A 21,578-nucleotide genomic window follows, 5' to 3' on the forward strand; every position below is an offset into this window, starting at 1 on the left:
CCCCACGGGCGCTCTCGCGAGAGCCGCGCTGCTGTGCGCGGAGATGGAAAGCGGCCCCACAGCGCCCGCCCCGCGGGGGGGTTAGAACAGGGACCAAGGACCGGAGCTGTCATCCGGCTAATAACTACTCGGTTTGTCATCTCGGTTTCCAGTTTGGAAACTCCACTTGCCATGAGCAGGCAGACTGCCCACTCTCCCTGGGAAGCTTGAGAGTGTAGCAATTCAACAGAACTTGGTGTGAGAGATTAAAGAAATGGAAGATAATATTTATTTAGAAAGAAGCAACTGAATTTGGTCCCACGTACTCATTTTCTCGTGTGCTTCACTCACATCTGAGTTCGAGAGGCATTCGCACAACACTCACTCAGGCACATGGTGTGATTCTTGGGGTGTCCTGCGCAGGGCCAGCAGTTAAACTCAACAATCCTGTTGGGTCCCTTCCAATTCACGATACTCTACGATTCTATGATTTTCTCACACTTGCATACTTGATAGCTCCAAAAGCTGTGTCCAGATGGCACGACCAGGAGGGCTTGTGTGTCAGAGAACTCGACCCATCCTGTCCTTACTTGTCTCCTGGTGTTCTCTGGGTTGGTGGTGGCAGACTTCTCTCTGGGCAGGTCTTTTGTGATCAGGAGTTAGATTAATGTGTTCTGTTGCTTCCCTCTAGTTCCTGATTACTTCAGCTGCTATTTATCTTAGGCAAGGTTGCTCTGCGTTTTGAGTCCTTACTTTGGATATCTCCATGGCTACCATTCTGCCTCCCTGTTGTGACAGCAGGGGCAGGGATGGCATTTACAGTGTGCTCTGACCTTGTTGCCATTCCCCTGTTGCCAGAGCGTAGGCCTTCTGACAAACCATCTGTGATAGCGCTTTATCAGAGCACAGACCGCCTGTTCTGTTTACACAGCACAGCCCTAGGTGTTTACCAGTTTTACTGCACTCAGTTCTGTTCTTGGTCATTTTTTTAACTCTTGCCTTACTGCCTTTATATTGCTTTCACATATACATTGCCATTCATGTTTCATTCACACTGATCTTAATTGTTCTGTTGCAGTCTGTGCAGCAGCTGCAGAGGTCAGTGCAGAACTGGGGGTCTTTATTAACACAGTAGATTAGTCATCAGGCCCTTGTTTTGCTCTAAGACACATCACCTATAATCTGATACTGCACAGGGAGGCCATGTACTTGTGAAGGAGAGCTGCTATCCCACAGATTCCAGCAGTACATGCAATTTAATGAGCAAATGTAGAAAATGTTTTCAATTAGCTTTTTGTAATGGTATTAACTACAATCTATCATTGTCTGTGTTTTCATTTAATGTTAGTTTAGCTGTGTCTCACTGCCCCTGATGCCAGCAGAGAAGCCCAGCTGAGAGCAGGAGGGATTACTCCTTGTGCTGGTATCCTGTGCCAATAGCAGGTTATGCCAACTGTGAAACTGCATCAGGCAGCGCATACTCTGGTACAGCCTGAGCTCCTCGGAAAGAGGGCCTACGCCTTCTCTCCTTTCCCTCAAGGCACCACGACTCATTGCACAGCTATGTGACAAACTACTTCATGGGGTGGATCCAGGTAAATGTTCATCAACTTTTAGGGTTTTTTGCTGTTGCCAGGTGAGGTTTCTGCCAAATCAGCGAGCTGAGCCACGTGATTGTGATCACAAGGGTGGTAGTGGAAAACAGAGATGTACAGGAAGGCAGAGGGAAGCAGCACTGTGGCTGTGCTCATCCAGATCAATGTAAGCTGGTGCGGGATAGCACTTCCAGTGAGGAACAGTGGTCAGGTGAAAGAAACAAAATGGTTATAAACCCTCGAAATAATTGGACAGCACATGGAAAAAAAATGCACAAGGCATAGAAAAAGGATAAATATTAAAGACCAAATTCTGCCTAACATGTAGGTCCATGTTAACTGAATGCAAGTAACAGTATTGGGGTTACTGATGTTGTCACTGAAAAAATGGGAAACAAACTCTTAACCAGTTTGTTAGGTTAGAAAGTTGACACGCTGAGGCAGGCACGCTGAGCAGGGCCCGTGAGGGACGTCTTTCGAGCGGCGGCCCGGAAGCTGTTCCCGCTGCGCCGCTTCCGGGGCGGGCGGGCCCGGTCAGCGCGGCCGCGGGCGGACATTTCCCGCAGCGGGGCCGCTCCTGCTCCCGGTGGCGGTTCCCGCGGCTCGGCTGGGCGGCGGGAGAGGCGCTGGTGCTCGCCGTCCCCACCGGGACGATGTTCTCCTTCTCGACCGTGCAGCCGCAGGTGAAGGGCTGGCGGGGCGGCCCCGGCCCAGTGCGGGGCCCGCGCTCCGGCGGGCGGGGGCTCGTTGCGTGTCCGGGCGGCGGCGCTCGGAGGGCCCGGGGGCTGCGGGACTCGGCTGGAGGAGCCACGTTCCGGGGGATTTGGTGCGGGGGGAGCAGCGGGGAGAGGAGCGGGTGGGGGCCTGGGATCCGCACCTGGGAAAAAGTAAACGGAGGAGAGAGAGGGAGGTACAGTAAAAGCTTGTGAATAGTAAAAGCCTTCTGAAATGACGAAACAACCGGAGATGGCGCTTTTTAGTGTCTGCACTAGAAGCGAAGGGTGGTGGTGTGTGTTACAACAGCTAAAGTTAAACGGTACGGATAATTGTCAGGTGTTGTGAAAACCGAAAAGAAACGACGTAAAAGCGTTAGTGGAGAAAAACCCCGTCAATAATTTATTATATAGAGCAGTCTGAATGCAGTCGGGAAGGCATCTGTTATTAGACAGTGAGTCTGATGGGACTGGTGGGTTTTGTTGACTTTGAACTGAACCAATGGTTTTACTTTTATGTTTTGTGTTAGAGGGATTAGTATGTGATGGTCTTATTCCACAGTAGGATTTGATTGTTCTTTTCAGATGTGGGGAATGTGTTAATAGCTTTTGTTAGTGTAGTGAAGTGGAAGAATTTGTATGTTTCTAACAGTGTGTAATTTCACCACAGTGGAAAATACAGGAGGAAAGTTAGTGGTTGGGATGTTGGCTCTGACCTCTGGACACTTTATGGTTTTACCGTAAACTCCCAGACTTTGTTTATAACTTTGGACAATTAATTATGAGGCAGTTTTCATGTCTTGCAGCATTGTCTCTCTAGTCAACACAGAGATGGAAGTTCTTGCAGAAGAATATTCACAGGCATACCTGATTATGCTTCAGTCAGATATCACTCCAGCAGCCAGAGTTGCACCTCAGCTCATTTTAGTGATGTGTGCTGAGACTTTGGAAGTGTTGGAATTATTTGTACCATATATTCATAAGAGATGTGGTCATGTGCTAGAGGAGGAGCCCTGATAAGTGGTGCACCTGGGCTTCTGTTCTGATTCATGAGGTGGAGTCAGCTGAAAGCTGCTGAACTGCTGATTTGACTGTCTATGTGTATGTTAGGTGTGTTGCTAAAGTGAACTCCCAAGGAAGAAAACATAAAGGCAGCTTTTGGGAATAACTTGTATAATGCAGGAAAAGTACAGATATTTCAAGCTATAGAAGTATTACTTTATAGATGAAAATACAGCCCATTTTGTTTTTTCTTTCCTCTTCCTAGCTTTGTGAGCTTCTAATCTGTTGTGTGCACTTAAAGTTTCTTTCCCCCCCCCCTTTAAATAGAGGTATCAGCTAACACTGTGGTGTTGAAGCTGAAGTCTTTAATTGAAAGGCAATGTACAAGATACACAATTATAAGTCAGGGTTTGGAATAGAAATATGTTTAAATAGTTTAAACAAGGTTAAATCATTATCTGCTTTTTTTTTTTCCCCAGGCTACTGTTCCTCTGAGTCACCTTATCAATGCCTTTCATTCACCAAAAAGTTCCACTACTACTGCCAGCAAAGCATCCATACAGCCTGTCCAGAGGGACACCTCCCCAGAGCACGAGGCTCAGAAGACTGAGGTACTAAAAAGCTTTAGAAAAAGTGATGTTTTGCTTTGAACTAAATTAAATCTGAATAATACCAGTTTAAGTGAATTTAATACTCACCTGGTTTATAAAATAGTGTAATGTGGCTAAAACAGAATGTTACCATGTAGAATGTAACTTTTTGACAGAACTGCAGTCAGTCGGTGCTTCATCAGTCAGGAATTTACAAAAATTGCAGTATTTCATTAAGAAACAAAGCTGGTATTTGTCTCAGTAATTTGCAAATGAGGAGAGGATTTGTTTTCACTTTCAACTTAAGGTTTTTTCTCTAAAGTAACAATAACTTTTAACAAACCACATGTTGTCTTTTCACTCTAAGTTCTAACAAGGTTTTTCATTATTACTTGTGAGAAAATTGACTGTAATTTAAGATACGTTGAAGGTTTTTGATAGATTAAATAGCATATTTGCATGGTTTTTTTATTTTTCTATTAAAATGTCATTTATTATTATTATTAGGTATTCCTTGTTCTTGACATTAAAAATTAAAACACAGGAAGTGCAAAGTAGTATCAGATCTTGCCGCTTCTCTTTTAACTAATTTCTTTCAACAAGTTTTAAAACGAAGAAAATTTTTGGAGGAAAAACACTGAATCTCTCATTAACTGCAGAATTTTGGAAGTCAGCATGAATTGTACTATTCATTGCCGTGTTGTGATTCCATTGTTGTTTCTTTGGTTTTTTTCTTTGTCTGTGTATGAATCTGTATTTGCTTCTGGTGCTACTGGGAGTTTTTTTCCCTAAGGTAGTCTTAAAGGAATTTTGAACGTTTATTTCTATTTTTCAGTCTTTAGTTAAAAATTTAAGAGACCTGGGATTGTCTGATTTGAAACCTAACCAGTTCAAAGAGTTGGTGAACAGGTTACTTCCTGGCTACTGTGCAGAAAACAAAGCCTCCTCACAGTGGCACACGTCGTACGTCTCTGCTCAGTCCTTCTTTGAAAATAAGCATGGTATGTTTGAGTGAAGTGCTTATGAGAATTGGTGAGAGTTAAATTATTAAGGTGAATACAGTTATTCTTTAGTTTAATCTCTTGTGCTGTAGATAATTCATAGTTAAAAAGCATATTTAATGTATTTTTAATTGTATATGGATTGTCTCTAGAGTGGTGTTTTTGAAACTTGGGAATTCAGCTTCAGATTTGAAATTGTCTGCTGTTAAACTTGTCTGAACTCAGCTGGTAGTACAAGTTCATTTGTCTTAATGACAGACCTGAGCTGCGAATTTTTCCACCAGTTTGTTTCACCAAGACATTAGATTTTGCTAATCTACTAATGTAGCACGATCACAAACATCTCCAGTTTACATTGTTGTTCCCTTTTTCTTGAAGCAACATTATGCAAAGACATTAATTAGAAAGGAATCCATGTGGTAAACTGCTAACAGTCCATGTAGAGTGTTTTGTGTCTGAAATGAACCAAGAATGGTTCCTTACAGTTAAAGATTTTTTTGTTGGAATTAGTCTAAAATGCAGGAAGTAAGGCCATTGTAGAATGCTAATATATGCTGAAGAAAGTATTAGAAAAAGAAGCATAGAGCTGACATTTGAGATACTGCCTACAGTGTATAGCAATAGGGAGAAGGAGTATTATGAGTAATACCCTAGGGCTGCTATTTGAGAAAAATTATTAAATTGCATTGTGATATGAGATATTAAAAAAAAAAATAGCCTAGAGACAATTGCCTGAACAAAATAGTTGCAAATGCTTCAAAGCTTTGATAGATGTTCTGGTAATTTGTTTAATTAAAGATGCCTGAAGGACTCTATTGTTTAAGAAAGGAAAAAAAACCCAAACTGTGCTAGAAGTAATATTGAGTTGCCATTTAAAATAGGATGTATTTACACTTTGCTGCATCTTTTTACAGGTTTTGTGGATGTTTTCAGTGTTTTACGCTCATCTTGTTTGTACAGACAACATCCCAATCCCCTCCAAAATTTCTGTTCAGGTGTTCGATGTTGGCCAGGTATAAAGCAATAAACTACATTGTTTTTAATCTCTATAGTATTTTTCTAGGCTGGGAAGGTTTTTACATTTGTTTTAAAGGCATCACTCAGGAAATACAGTAAGCTCCAGGAGGAACTTTATGTGATGTTGACACTTTCGGTCATGAAGTTATTTTTGCATTTGAGTAGTACGTTTCAAGATTAAGTTAGTAAACATCATGTTGCCATAGAATCTTGTTTCAAGATGTCAGTATTTGTGGATCATATTCTTAAAGATCATAGATGAAGTGACTATTTTTGAATCAATAAATATGTTGAATCCGGCACTCATCCAGTTAAGCTTTCTGAGGGCTTTGGTGGTTGCTTTAAAGTACTGCAGAGCTGCCTGATCAAATGTTGAATTTAGACTTTTTTTGAGCAGGGTTCAAAGATCAGCTGCAGAAGTTCTTTTTATCTGGTGCTGTTATAGTATAACAAAAAAGTTAGTGAAAACTATATAATTGACTGGCATTGGTGTTTATTTTAAAAGATAGTGAAAAAAGATAAATATTCTTGGCTTCTGAGATTTATGTGGTAAAATCTCCATCACAAGGTTTTCTTATAGTGCTATAAGATCACTGTGATTAAATGGTTTCTTTTGTCAGTTCCTAAGGTAACAGCACACTTAAGCCCTTCCAGATCTCCTCAGGGCACCTTATCATCTGGGCTTGTAGAGAAGGCTTTATTCTCATCCTTCTGGATTTGCTTCTGAATGCTTCATGTTTATCAGCCTGCCTGAATTTAATTCAGCTGCATGTCTCCTATTCCCTGAGTTGGCCAATCTGTAATTCACAACATGAGCTCCTGATCATTTTAACATAAAATTTTATGTGAAACAGTGAGCAGCTAGTGTGCAAGTTCAGATTACAAATATGGTTTGTGGTTACCAAAGTATCCATTTACAGTGCAGTGGACATGTTGGGAAGATTGTATTCTGTATTCTTTCATGTAAGAGTTTCTGAAATTTCTTAGACTATTTTTTTAATAGTGATAATAATGAGTAATTTTTAACTTTTATTTATTTTTACTACTTAAAGTGTACATACAGTCACGGAACTTTAAGACTTTGAGATCAAGAGCACGACGCCTACAGTCAACATCTGAACAATTCACAGAAACAAAAAGTTCACTTTCTTCACTTTTGAAGGTAAATATGAGTAACATTATGAAGTTCTTTTGGGCTTATTCAGACCACCTCTTTCTCTTGAATGAGCCTTCATAATTTTCCAGGGGTATTTTCTTTCATTAGTATGAAAGAATTTTTTAATTCAAAAACTTGAGCTAATTGCAATCTGGTTTTTTTCTCATTAATACACGTATTTGCTTCATATATCACCAATACAAAGATTATTTGGATATTTAGTTGAATAGTTTCAGAGTATAAATATGGTTTTAAACTCTAGAAATAAAACTTTCTGTATTCTGTTTCTGTGCCTTTGTTAAAAATAGCTTTGACTCAAATTAAGTACTTCTTTGAACAGAAGTACAGCTAGTTTGACATACCAGAATGTATGTTTTCAAGTCAGCAGATAATGAAACCAAATTAACCGAGGTACTCTTTGCTTCTGATTGGTTGTGCGGAAGTCAGACCAATTAAGGCCTTTGATCTTATTGCATGTGTAAATTATCTTTGAACTCTTCCCTTCTTTTTGGCACATGTGGCTTATTTCATCTGCGGACTAGATATGTTGTGGATGACGATAAACCAGAGCTAGCTCCGTGCAGTGCTGCTTGTAAATTTGATAGGGCATGTGAAATATATTTGTTTAAGCTCCATCAAAACTAAACTTACAAAGATACTTTGCAATTGGAAATAAAGCAAAAAGCTTAAGCTAATAACTCCCACTAAATCCAATGAACAAATCTGGTTGTGTACAGATCTGCTTAGGCTGTTTTCTGTTTGGAACCGGGATCTGAGAGAACTCTGAAACTGATTTGCTCAGCAAAAATGAGGGTGCCCCTGCTCGAACCATGGGGATTCCACACTCGAGTGACTGCTCTGTATCATCTAACTAACCCTATAGCACCTGAATTATTTGCTTTTGTGATTTATTCTTTTCCTCATCCCCCATGCTAGCTACGTGGTAAGTTAACTATATCTCAAAGCTTAGTGTATAGTAACAGTGCTTTGGAAAATATTTCAGAGCTTTATCCTGAGAAAGCGACGAATTGATGTTGAAAACTTAGATGCGCTAATGAAAACAAAAAACATCCCAGAGGCACACCAGGATGCTTTTAAAACTGGTTTTGCAGAAGGCTTTTTGAAAGCCCAGGTATTCCTACAAAAAACACTTGGTAAGTTGTTTTAGTTCTCGTATTTTGTCTTTGCAATCAACAAGTAGTTTATTTCAGCCCAGGTTAAATATGTGGTTTTTTTTTTCTTTTACAGATTCCTTAAGAAGATCACGTTTGCTTTCTTTCTTTCTCTTCGTTCTTTGTTTTTATCTTGCTATATACTCATCATTTTTACCTGGGAAAGGTTCCTTTTCCGATGCTGGTTAGTTAACATTTTTTTTCCATGCTGTTGCACTTGTGTTGTTTCTTCCAGCAGGTTTAGCATAAATGAAATATATTTTGACATTATAATTGTTTTAGGATAATGTTTCAGTGTACTAATGAAAGAGTTATTTATTGCTTCTGGCTACAGCCTTTCAGATGGCAATGTGACAAAGCGTTTATGAAGACAAAAAAGTTGTGTGTTAGTATAATTGCTTTATTTTTTTTGGTGAAGCAGTTATATGGAACCTGAGAAGTCAGCCTGTTTACCAATTATGTATTTGTCTTTCAGTTTAGATGGTGTTACCTGGATCAGCTATAGGCAAAATGGTTTTATTTTTGAATTTGCAATCACAGCCTAGTTTATAGCAACTAGGAACTTGCATTGTCAAATTGTCATCTCAAGAAATCCATTGGAAACAGTGGAACGATCAAAGGCTGAGCTAGTTTAACTGGAGATATTCAGCTTGATGCTAAGGTATCGCCTGGGTGTTAAGAAAGTCAGAGTATATGCAGAAACACTGAGGGGAGAAGCTTTGGCTGTGTACATGCTTCTGAATGCAGAGTTTTCTGTACTACACATGTCTAAAAAGCACATCACTGAATGAATTGCCAATATTTTAAGGAATTTTTTTAAAAATTAATGTTATTCTTGCTGGACACTTGTAAATGGACATGTGCCCTTTTAAAAGGGCGGGTGTCAAGTCGGTGTCTTAGTGTTATGAGTTCAGGTGCAAAATCCAGTCTTGGAATGAAGTGACTTTATGTGTAAATTTGTTGTTCGTCATCTGCTGTTTGCTCTTAGTACGCTTTCGAACATCAAGTATCTTTGATGCAGCAGTTGATCCAATCCAGTTGAAAAATGTCACCTTCGAACATGTAAAAGGGGTAAGATCAAAAGTAAAATGTCTGCAAGTTCTTGTTTAACTAATGATTGTGAGTCTGAAGAATGTCTTACTCTGTTCAGGAAATTTCTTTGTATGAACTGAAGCTTTGTATATGTTGGCCACTCCAAGATGAAGGAAGGCTTAAACCACTCTTGTTCTACTCTATATTTTTGTGGCATTTAATAGCTTATAAAAGGTGCACTCTCTACTTGTTGAGTGACATTTTTAAAGGCTAGAATAGCAAAAGGCAGGCCATAAATAGCCATGTTAATCTATTATATGCAGAAGTTGATAGGTACAAGAAGATGATAAGGCCATTGGATTGTTTCCCTCTTAGTGCCATCTCTTTCTGATATTAGGACAGGAAAAAAGTGGGCATGTCACTGCTTATGGGATAGCTTTATTTTTTCTGTTCAGTTGTTCTTTGACTGTTAGTGGCAAAATGAGGACCTCCCCTTTCCTTCTCCTCGGACTAATAGAATTAATATCTTATGAATTAATTAGACTAATATCTTGATGTAGAACTTTGATTTTGTATTTATGTTGTTGTTCAGATCTGGTCTTGAACTGTTGGGTTTTTCCTTCATTGTTACTAAGTTTAATGTTTACTTATTCCTGTGAGCAGTTCTGGGATAGGTTGAATTAAATGCATGGGCAGTTGGTATCCAGACAAATCTTGTGGTACACTTTTATTGTTTTCTGTTTGTATTTTTGATCAATACGCAATTAGGGACTTAATCTCTACTACAAAACTCATATACAGAAAACATGCAGTATTTTATAAATGCTTAGTTATATTTGTGTCATGTTTTTAATGTGTAGGTTGAAGAAGCAAAACAGGAATTGCAAGAAGTTGTGGAATTTCTGAAAAACCCACATAAATTTACTGTTTTAGGAGGTAAACTTCCAAAAGGTAAGAACCATTGCTCAGCAGAAGTGAAAGACCTATTTAGCCATGGCTGTGTAGCTTGTTCTATACTGAGTGACTTATTTACAGCCTAGTTTCTTACTGGTTTTTTTCATGTATTATGCAAATGAAAATTTTGGAGTTAGACAAAATTTACTGTGCCTTCTTTATTTATTAAACTAATAAACAGTGCCCTGGGGATTTATGTAACTGAACTCTTAAAAGGCCTTTATTTCCTCCTTATGGCTTGCAGCACCTTTAGTGCTCGTTAACTGCTTAGACAGCTCAGAAACAAATGTTTTCATTTAAAAGGATGATTAAGATTGATCATAGTGGAAGTCCTAAGTGAATCTGAAATACATAAACCTGATAAGTCTGTTTCTCGTTAGTGCTCTATCCTGTTTAAAGACAATTACTTGGAATGATTTAATTAAAAAAAAAAGTTCCCCAGAAACAGCCAGGAAAATGTCAATTTGAAGAAAACACTTAGGGATTCAGCTGCTAAACTCAGCAGTAATTTTGTAGAATACTTTAGATTTCTGTTTCTGTTTGTGTCGGTTAAATGTGCATCAGATTGTATCTAGATTTGTTACAGGAAGCTCCTTCAGGCTGCACGTAATGAGCAGTATCTGAAATGGGATGTTAATAGATTTTTGAAGCCAAGTGTAAATTATTTCTTCTAATCTACGAAAGAAACTACCCATATAATAAGACTGTGTGGATTTGGTGTGTTTGTTGTTTGGGTTTTTTGTTTGTCTTTTAGGTATTCTGTTAGTTGGACCACCTGGTACCGGTAAAACGCTTCTTGCACGAGCTGTAGCTGGTGAAGCTGATGTTCCATTTTATTATGCATCTGGATCAGAGTTTGATGAGATGTTTGTTGGTGTAGGAGCGAGTCGCATCCGAAGCCTGTTCAGTAAGTTAAATATTTGTGGGTTTGAAATCTTTTCATGTGGGAGATTAAGTATTCAGTGGTGTTTATATGGTTTGATTAGTTCCAGTTCTGGTTACTGGAAGTAAAAGTGCACGAGGCTAATAAATAAAGCTTTACTTCTGTAGGTAAATGTTAGAATTCTGTGAGCATTGTTTAACTGGAGAATCTTCCTAGTCATCAGATGAAATTATAGCAGAGATTATAACTGGTGTTGTAACAGTCCAAGAAAGAAAAAGTAATTTAATTAGAAATGAAATGTCCTATAAACTAAATGAAATATTTGAAATTATAAACTTAGTCACACATAAATTGTTGTAAATTTTGAATTGTAAATTTAAGGTTAAAAATAGTGTTAACCTTCTTAATTACTTCCCTCATATTTTTATTTTTTGTTAATCTGAATTAGAGCTTTATGGTATCACAGCATAGCAATAAGCTGACATTTCCTTTCTCACACCCATCAATAGGCTCAAAATAAAGGGCATTATAATGAAACTTTCAAAATTAATGATTAGATTTATAGCTTTCACAAAAGAGGCTTTCTGTTTTAAGTATGCAAATATTATTGGGGAGGGGGATATCCAGGTTCTCACTTAAATGGATAATTGGTAGTGTCAAATATGTGCAATGTACAAAGTAGTTTGCATTTGTAGAAGAAACATGACTTGCTTCATGTGGAAGGGATGCAAAATGTAATATGTGTAGTACCTTAAAAATGCATTTCCTTCTGTTGACTTTAGAAGTTTAGATGACTGACTTGTACATTGATAGCATTACAGATATGTCTGGCTGGGTGAATAAGTTGCATCTTGGCATGCATGTACCAACCAGTGGTTTCCAAGTTTATGGCTGCAATTTTATTTTGTGTTTTTAATACCTGTAAACTTGAGTGTGAGCCCTTCACAGTTAAATAACAAGCAGGTTCTATTAAAATAAGTTAGTGTTGAGAATCATCACATATCATATTGTTTTTATTTAATAGGCAAATGTTCTCTACCCAAGCCTATGGAAGAAACTGTTGTAGGGCGTTCATACAAAATACAACAATTTCCTAATCTATTTTACTGGTGATTTCTTGTAGCATGATAAGAATAACTGATGAAGAGATTAAAAACCTTGCTTCTCTTTGTGTCTCTCCATTTCAGAAATACATTTCCTTTTTTTTAAGCTAAAATCAAGACAATTCTGATGATTTTTAATAGAACACTTTATAACCCAAGAGTAATAGAAAAATAGAATCTTAAATTACATGATACACTGTTTGCTCCTTTGTGTGGTTCAACGCCCTTCTGCTATTTTCCTTTTGTCAGGGGAAGCAAAAGCAAATGCACCTTGCGTTATATTTATTGATGAATTGGACTCTGTTGGTGGGAAGAGAATTGAATCTCCAATGCACCCCTATTCAAGACAGACCATTAATCAACTTCTCGCTGAAATGGATGGGTAAGTGTATGGATTCTGAGGGCAAAGAAGGTGTTTGACTAACTGGTATTCTGGACGTTTGGATGAACTTTTTCTCCTTGACAGCTTTGAAGTTTTACGTAAGTTTTTGTAACGATTTTAAGGATATCAATTTAATATGCTTTTATGTATAAAAAGGATATAAATTTAATATGCTTTTATGGCAGTACTTTCTAGTACTGCCAGCAGTTGCATTAATGGCCTTGTTGTAAAGATTATAGAAGGTTCTGAGTTGTAGTCACACAGTAGCTACAATTTTTTTAGCCTGATTATATATCTAAAGGATGAAGTTCAAGTCAGATCAGAGCATGTTTTTAAACAGTTGTTGGATTCAATGTCGTTTTTGACTTGACAGTGAAGTCACTGAACTAAGTAACAGAAGTATTTATGGACAAAATTGTAATTTCTGTGTCCAAAAAAAAATTCTCACCTTTTATCCACACAGATTTAAACCGAATGAAGGTGTTGTTATTATTGGTGCAACAAACTTCCCTGAAGCATTAGATAAGTGAGTATAATGCATTGATCATTTTTACAGAGCATATATTAAAAAGCAAACAAAAAACACCTGCAACAACAACAAAGTTGCTTGTGATAATCTTCAGGTATTACAGTGTTACAGCTCGGGTTTTTCCCTCTTAAAAAGAATGTGTATGACCAGTTTTTGGTATTTAATATGTTGCAGAGTTACTGAAGAAATAAGTAATGTGCTTCTTAGCATTTAAAATTTGACTGGCTGAATTCCTTGTTCACAATGCAAAATTTTCAAATGCAAAAAGCCCTTTAAAACACGTTGTCAATAAACATCTTTCATCGGTCTTTTTATAAGCAGATAAGAAAAACATATTCTTTGCATCTGTGCATGAGACATAATCTTTGTAGGTGTTTTTAGAAATAGCAATGAATTTTTCTTCCTTGATATGTTAGTAAGTTTACTGCAGCATTTTTCAGTCAGTGTGCTAAATTGCCATTTCCTTTAGTGCTCTAATACGTCCTGGTCGCTTTGATATGCAAGTTACTGTTCCCAAGCCTGATGTGAGAGGTCGTACAGAAATTCTGAAGTGGTACCTTAATAAAATCAAGTATGATCCATGTAAGTAAATACTATAGTATCTTTTCATGTAACGGTTTTTATACTGTATCAGCCCCCTCATGTGTTTGCCCTTTATTATATTGGCAATTATGGCTTTACCATGTGTCTTTAATAAAGAACACAAAAATTGCCTAATATGTAGTGTTGTAACGATTTTCTGAGGCAGTGTTTCTTTCTAGTCCCTAACAGTTCAGAGTGTCTTGACAATTAGGCTTCATTTCTTCTAATACTGAAAATTCTTTGTTTAATGCATATGTTTTAATAGAACATGATTCTTGCTTGCAGTTGCGGGAGCAATATGGACTCTTAATGACAAATTTGTTTGGGTTTTTTTTTTCCCCCACAGCTGTTGATCCAGAAATAATTGCACGAGGCACAGTAGGATTTTCAGGAGCAGAGCTTGAAAATCTTGTAAATCAAGCTGCCCTGAAGGCAGCTGTTGATGGAAAAGATATGGTAACCATGAAGGAACTAGAATTCTCCAAGGACAAAATTCTAATGGGTAGGATTTATACAAAAGACACACATGTATATTACAGTACACAGAGGTTTTCTTGTGTGATTAAGACTTTTATAGGGAAAGAGAGAAATTTTTTGCTGTTGTTTTTTGGATTGTTGGATTGATTTTTTTGCGGGGTTTTTTTTTGGTTGCTTTCTTTCTTTTTGCATTAGGTTGCTTTGTTTTTCGGGGTTTACTTTGTGGTTTTTTTGTTTTGTTTTTTTGTGTTTGTTTTGTTTTTGTTTGGTTTTTTGGTTTTTTCTTTTGTTTTTTTCTTTTGTTTTTCTTTTTTTTTCTTTTGTTTTTTTCTTTTGTTTCTTCTTTTATTTTTTGTTTTGTTTTTTCTTTTTTGTTTTTCTTTTGTTTTGTATTTTATTTTTTGGTTTTTTTGGTTTTTTTTTCTTTTTTTTTGTTTTGTTTTTTGTTTTGTTTTTTGTTTTTTCTTTTGTTTTTGTTTTGTTCTTTCTTTTTGTTTGTTTGTTTGTTTTTTGTTTTCTTTTGTTTTTGTTTTGTTGTTGTTGGTTTTGGTTTTTTGTGTTTTTTTAACAAATAAGTCCCTTATTAGTTACTTCTGTATAGAAGCTTTTGGGACCAGAGAGCAATACGTAGAACTCTTTAAAACTTGATGCTCTTTTTAAAATCAAAAATGCATCTTGTACTTCAACTCAGAGGGAGGAACAGGCTTGATTTTTCTTATCCTTCCCCTACTTACTCATAAAGGAAAGGAGCAAATAAATTACCAGAAACCTGGAACTTCTGTTTAACTAGCTTGTCCTGTGATAGCACAAAGCTTAAACATATGAGACATAAACACTAACAATCTGATCTGTTCCTGCTTGAGAAAAGACATGGAATTTTTTCAGTTACTTAGATTGCCTCTTCAATCTATTCCTTTAAAAGCAGCTTGTTTGTAGAGTATGTTCAGGTCCATTTTTAGACTTTAAAATCTGACTCGTAAATATTTTGCAGTTAATGAGTGTCAGTTCCCTTTGTTTGCATGCTGTTCCTCAGCTGCTTTGGGTTCTGTTTGAGTATATGCAATGGGTGGATTGTGGTGGTTCAGCTGTACAAAAAAGTTAATTTAATTTTCCTCTGTTTAAGGACCCGAACGTAGAAGTGTAGAGATTGATGAGAAAAACAAAACCATCACTGCTTACCATGAGTCTGGACATGCCATCATTGCATATTATACTAAGGATGCAATGCCAATCAACAAGGCCACAATCATGACACGAGGAACAACACTGGGACACGTGAGTGTTTAATCTATCTAGTTCTATTAGTATTTATTTTATTTATTAGTATTTCTTTAGTTTTATTTTTCTGTTGTTTTGGTGGCGTTGAGGAATTTGCCAACAATGCTGTTTGTTGTGTTTATGTTATTGTATATTGTAATCTGTTGAAATACTCAGTTATGAGCAATTTCTTGGAAAACCCACTGGTCATCTTTTCTGTGTGACAGAAAGCTTTCTTCCTTCATTTAAAAGTAAATTGGTGTACACTAGTATAACAACTCAAACGTACAAGGAAAGAAATATAAGTTTGATTCTGCTGTAGTTAAAATAGCACCCAACAGCAAAACTTTGAAGAATGTCTAAAGGACTGGTAAGTAGAAGCACAGCTGAACTTTACTTCTAACACAAACATCCTTTATCAAGTTGCTCTTTGTCCAGTGTGGCTTTTCTAAACTTAACTGGTTACCTTGTCTTGTTTCTAGCATAGAACCCTAAGTTTTTCTATTTTGCCCTTAGCTGCCAAGCATTTGTACAGAAAAATATTTCTATTGTATCTATTTCTGTTGAACTTTTTCCAAGTTGATGTGTTCAGTTAACGAAAACCATTGGCCTGAATCCTCTGGGCAAGCTGATTTGTGCTCAGTGTAGGGAATAAGGAGAACGGATTGTTCTGGGTTTTTTTGGTGATAGGTGTAAGTTGCTCAATTTGATGTGGTGCTCATGGTCTGCTGGAAGTTATTTCAGTGGTTAAACTAAAAACCTCCAAGCAAACCTGATGAGTGCACAGACATGGAGGAGGCCCAGAGCATTTAAAGTGTTGCGTAAAAGCCTTTGGATATAAACAAGAATATTTTTGAGGTTATTTCAGTATTTCTTCAGGGTTTTTTGTTACCTGACCACAGTTCTGTATCTTACAGGTGTCTTTGCTCCCGGAAAATGACAGATGGAGTGAAACTAGATCCCAGTTGCTTGCACAGATGGATGTCTGTATGGGAGGAAGAGTAGCAGAAGAGCTCATATTTGGAACTGATCACATCACGACAGGTCAGCTGATCGGTATTTAAAAAGCTTTTGGATCAAGGGTGTGAATTGGCATGTTTAAGTTGGTTTCAGTAATGTGACTTAGATCTGTTTGCTCTTTAGGTGCTTCCAGTGATTTTGACAACGCTACTAAAATTGCAAAACTGATGGTGACTAGATTCGGAATGAGTGAGAAGGTAGTGTTATCAATCCTTTAATATTTATATGGAACAAAGACAAGTTTTGTTCTGTAATTAAAGCTTAGGTGGGTGTCAGTGATCACTGAAACTAGTGTAAGTAGTTTTGACAAAAAGAGTAAACCTTTTGACCTGCTCAAACTAGAAAGCTCAACTAGAAAACTGATGTACTTGACAGTTTAAAAATTACCTTACAGGATTTTCACCTCAAAATGGCCTTGAAAGTTACTAATGTCTTCAGGAAATAGTTATAAAGCCAAACATTTTGGAATTGAGGGTAATCTTGGGTTTGGGAGGGTGAGGACGGTAACAACACTGAATTTTCTTTAGAAGCTCCTTTAGTCATGTTTATTACCCATCAAGTGTTAGTAGTCTAGGGATTTTGGTTTGGTTTTTCTGGAAGAAAATACTTAATCGGGATCTTGCAACAGTGGCAAGATAAAGATGTGTTTGTTTTGTTTAGCTTGGTGTTATGACCTACACTGATACAGGGAAAGTCAGCCCTGAAACCCAGTCTGCAATTGAACAGGAAGTAAGGACGCTTCTACGGGTAAGTCTCTCCCCCTCCACTCTGATACGTTTAGTTTGAGATGTGCTGAATATCTGCTTGCTCGATTGTTCATTTTTATGATGCATACTGGTGAAAAGATACAGGTGGATGAAAGTATTCCAAAGTATTTAATGTAGCTGCAACGTTGAATCTGTGCATGTCAAAACTTGGTGATTGCCATGCACAAGTAGTGTGAATCGAGTTGGTGGTGTTGGGTCCTTTAGTACACTCCTTAACACTTCCTCTTACATTTGGTCAGGATTTGTATTTTGCCTATTCAATTAATAGGGAAAAAAGTATGGCTATAAATTGTTTTAGAACAGATGTGAATGTTTTATGTTACTTTCATTTTTCATAACTATAATTTTGTATAGAATCACAGGAAAGGCCATACCAGATCAAAGAGTTGCCTTCAGTATCCTGTTCCTCACAGGGATCAGTGTCAGATGCTTAGGGAAATCTGTAACATTTGATAATCACTGAACTTTGCAATCACTGGCTGTGGTAGTCTGAAATAGTTTGGTACAGGCAGGAAAATTACTTATATCGTAACATTTAAATGATCAAACTTCTGCTGTAGTTGTTTTTGAACTGACTTGGTCATGTGAGAACTACCGATGCAGGACTACAGGTTGAAGCTGGTAATGCTGGCAATGTGCATCTACTGCAGCAACTGGTAGCTTTCAGCTTTTTAAAAATGCATAATAATGGAGTTTTATTAGCCTTTAAGGAATAATCTGTGAATGCTGTAGCTCTACTCATAATGCAAAACTAAATATACTTGTTATAAAAATCAGGAAATTTTCAACTTTTATAATAAGTCTTTTCTAAGTCATATATAAAAATACTAAGGTTTGTCTCAGGATTTTATTTTTAGTCCTACTTATGCAAAATAAAGGTGACATAAAGTGTTTGGTTGTTTTTCATTAAAATTATGCCAGCTGAGTTTTAAATCTTCATGAGTCAGGAGCTGTGCTAGCTATGAAATATAAGGCACAACTTCAAATGTTTGTTTCAAGCTGTATTTCCTGGAAACAGTTTTTAAAGTGCCATCTTGCTGTTGTTTTTGTTCTAAAATCTTAAAATCTCCTTCTACCTGTTTTTAATATTAGGACTCATATGAGCGAGCAAAGAACATCCTGAAGACTCATGCAAAAGAACACAAGAATTTAGCAGAAGCTTTATTGAAATATGAGACTTTGGATGCCAAAGAAATCCAAATTGTTCTAGAGGGGAAAAAACTAGAAGTAAGATGATAACTTCTGGGATATGTAACTGATAATTTGAAGAATGTACATCTAGCAATGCAGTAGTCTTACGCAGCATAGCCTTTTTTTCTCTTCCTGATGTGTGTATGGCATTAGTGTCACTTGATATTAGTCTGTCTCTTTGTGAGCTTCTGTTAACTCATCTATTTGTTGTGTCTCATCAGAAAAAGACACAAAATAAAGCTAGTTTCTCATCCTCTGTTCCCTATACTCTTCGCACAAGAAGTTATTCAGGCGGCGAAATCTCAGGGTTGAATTCAGCATTTTGGTTCAATCAAATGTGTTGAAGCTGAGAAGAAAAGTGTGCAGATACACTGGTACAGCACAGCATCCTGGGCCATGCTGCTATGTGTGCATTTGAAGTGATACCTCACAGTGTGTGCTATGGAATGTGTTATGCAGAGTGACAGAGATGTAAAACAGTAGTGTGTAGTGTAACTAATGCTCATACTCTATTTGAGGCTAGAGACCACTATTAAAGACTTCTTATTTAGAAATGTAACAAGACATCTCTACGAATGAAGTAGCTACATTGTGGGAGCTCCATGTTTGGCAAAAACATCAGTGGTCATGTTTCCAGTACTCTTGGGATTAAAATACACACGTGTATGGCTGGGAGAGAAACTTTAATGCAAAACCAACAGGCTAAACGTGTCTAAGCCTCTTTGGACGATGTTTGGGGCAGAACCATAGCAGGGATAAGAGAAATACCTGTGATCTCTGATGTGCTGCTGACAAGATTCTTAAAATTTTTATAACTGTAGTAAATGGATGACAGTGCTTTGATGACAGTGCTTTTACAGTGCTGAAGATGCTACAGAATTAGTTTCTACTAATACTATGTATGGGTGTTTGATAATCCAACAGATAATTTCTTCAAAGAGGGCAATGTTGCTTACTAAAGAGTAGTTCAGAAAATGTTTGAAGCATGTGTTGTTTCAAATAACATTCCCAGTTCTGTTGTACAGTAGAAGTAAAGAAATAAAACCTTTTCTTTCAATCCGTACAGAAACCTCTGGAAATTCTAAGAAAATAAGAAAAAAGTTTCAAAAACAAAAGCAGTTTCCAATCAAGTGGAAGTGATTGCTAGCAATTAAATGCCAGTAATCTTTTGATCTCATGGAACTGGCTTTTATGAATAAGACATCTTGATAATAATCTTTCTGCACAATCAGTTGTAGCCTTGTGGGACTATAAGCTTGTGTTGCAGAGAGGGCCTGTTTTAGCATATTGATGTTGAAGGTTATCGTACTTGGACATTAAAATAGTTGGGCTGGTGCCAATAAGTGTGAGTGGAAACTGGTAGCTACACCTAAAACTATAAGTAACAGTATTTTAGAATTTTCTGAGTAATGCTTGATTATAACTTAGTTTTTTAGTAGGAGCACATGCATTTTTTTTTCCTTTCCAAACCAGAGTAACTTTCTTTTTGCCTGTTTTTGTCAGCTTACTATAGTGACATCCCACTCCGTGTGGGAGAACTTCCAAATGTTATAAAACAGTATACAAAATGTCTAGGCTGACTAGTTAGAGTTGTACATGTATTTTAGAAATATGCCAACAGAAACAGAAATATACTGCATATTTGGCATCTGTTTTTGGAGTAATAAAGGTTAATTTTAATTATGCATATTGGTTTTCTTTTTATTCATTGTAAATTGCTATAAAATGTAATACCAAGTTCCCTACTATGTAAATTGAGGTGTATATAACATTTAAAGTTGTAAATAAATTTTGAGAATTATGGCAAAATTGCACTCTCTCTAATGAGATTTCTAGGGAATGTTCTCCCTAGAAATTCAGACCTCTTTACTGCTTCTGTAGTGGGACTTGAAAGGGAACTTTTCCTGCTAAACAATGTGAATCTGCACTTAGAAATAAAAGCAAAAAAACTTTTTTTTGAAGTCACTAAAATCTATATTCAGTGATCTTGTTTGAGAGTTAAGTCCTTTAAGTCCATCTTATCTTCTTCTCATTCAAAAGCTTCTTGCTATATGCATGGAAGTAGAGAAGGGATATTTCATTGGATCATGAAAGATTTTTACAAGATTAGCCATAAAGTGTGAAAGAGATCTTTTGCTTTCTGGCCAACTTAACAGCACAGATATAACTAAAGAGTTTATTGTCGTTCTTGGTTGGTTGTGTGCATGTGACATCTGTGGAGTTTCAAAGAAACTTACCTGTTTAGGCATTGGGTTTGACCTCTGGTGTTCTTTGGGTGCATCTAGGAGCTGGAATTTCTCCTCACGTAATCATTGGGCAGAGGTAGGAGACCACTGCATTGGGTTTGTGTGGCAGGGTTTTTGTAGTGAGGATGCTACATGGAGGGCATCTGTGAGAAGATGCCAGAAGCTTCCCTATGTTTGATAGAGCCCAGCCAGAGGCTCCAAGAGGGACCCACGACTGGCCAAGGCTGAGCCCATCAGCCACAGTGGTAATGCCTTTGGGATAACACACTTAAGAAGGGGAAGAAGTTAATGTGCAAGAGCAATTGCAGCCAGAGGAGAGAAAAGTGAGAACATGAGAGAAAAACAACTCTGCAGCCACCAAGGTCTGTGAAGAAGGAGGGGGAGGAGAAGAAGCTCCAGGCACTGGAGCAGAGATTCCCCTGCAGCTGGTAGTGAACACCATGGTGAGGCAGCTCTCCCCTTGCAGCCCATGGAGCTCCACCTGGAGCCTGTGGAGGGCCCCACACCAGAGCAGGTGGATGCCCAAAGGAGGCTGTGCACTGGAGCAGGCTCCTGGCAGGACCTGTGGACCACTGGAGAGTAGCCCACTGGAGCAGGTTCGCTTGCCAGGACTTGTGACCCATGCTGGAGCAGGCTGTTCCTGAAGGACTGCACCCTGTGGAAGGGACCCATGCTGGAGCAGTTTGTGAAGACCTGCTGCCTGTAGGAAGGATCCACATTGGAGAATTTTGTGGAGGACTGTCTCCCATGGGAGGGACCCCATACTGAAGCAGAAGAGGAGTGAGTCCTCCTCCCCCTGAGGAAGGAAGAGTGGCAGAGATGTGTGATGAACTGACTGCACCCATTTCCTGTCCTACCCCCTCCCCTTGCCACTGTAGGGGGAAGGTAAAGAAAAGTGGCAGTGAAGTTTAAACCAGGAAAAAAGGGGGG

The 21,578-nt window shown here is 37.8% G+C and overlaps 2 protein-coding genes across 4 annotated transcripts in view; both read left to right on the top strand.

The window, feature by feature from the left end:
• ACBD5 (acyl-CoA binding domain containing 5) overlaps positions 1-21,578 on the top strand; it is a 137,880-nt gene that overhangs the window by 54,990 nt on the left and 61,312 nt on the right. The gene's annotated exons all lie outside the window — the stretch shown is intronic.
• Positions 1,460-20,089, top strand: YME1L1 (YME1 like 1 ATPase). 2 transcript variants are annotated; one of them, XM_064636216.1, is made up of 19 exons: positions 1,460-1,574; positions 3,769-3,900; positions 4,715-4,880; positions 5,795-5,893; positions 6,950-7,059; positions 8,057-8,207; positions 8,302-8,409; positions 9,214-9,296; positions 10,118-10,208; positions 10,966-11,118; positions 12,447-12,579; positions 13,043-13,105; positions 13,578-13,690; positions 14,037-14,192; positions 15,291-15,442; positions 16,342-16,468; positions 16,568-16,641; positions 17,105-17,191; positions 18,304-20,089. In XM_064636216.1, the coding sequence occupies exons 1-19, from the start codon at positions 1,560-1,562 to the stop codon at positions 18,445-18,447; spliced, it is 2,157 nt and encodes a 718-aa protein (XP_064492286.1). In that variant the 5' UTR covers positions 1,460-1,559; the 3' UTR covers positions 18,448-20,089. The 2 variants fall into 2 exon arrangements, with proteins under 2 accessions (XP_064492286.1, XP_064492278.1); XM_064636208.1 differs by lacking the exon at positions 1,460-1,574 and adding an exon at positions 2,091-2,257.

Source organism: Pseudopipra pipra, chromosome 1, assembly GCF_036250125.1.
Source record: "Pseudopipra pipra isolate bDixPip1 chromosome 1, bDixPip1.hap1, whole genome shotgun sequence".
Taxonomy (NCBI): Eukaryota; Metazoa; Chordata; class Aves; order Passeriformes; family Pipridae; genus Pseudopipra; species Pseudopipra pipra.

Coding starts and splice junctions, on each gene's coding strand:
- YME1L1 (XM_064636208.1), top strand. CDS start 2,228: ATGTTCTCCTTCTCGACCGTGCAGCCGCAG. Junction 8,208..8,301: donor ATTCCTACAAAAAACACTTG/GTAAGTTGTTTT, acceptor TTTCTTTTACAG/ATTCCTTAAGAAGATCACGT. Junction 9,297..10,117: donor CCTTCGAACATGTAAAAGGG/GTAAGATCAAAA, acceptor TTTAATGTGTAG/GTTGAAGAAGCAAAACAGGA.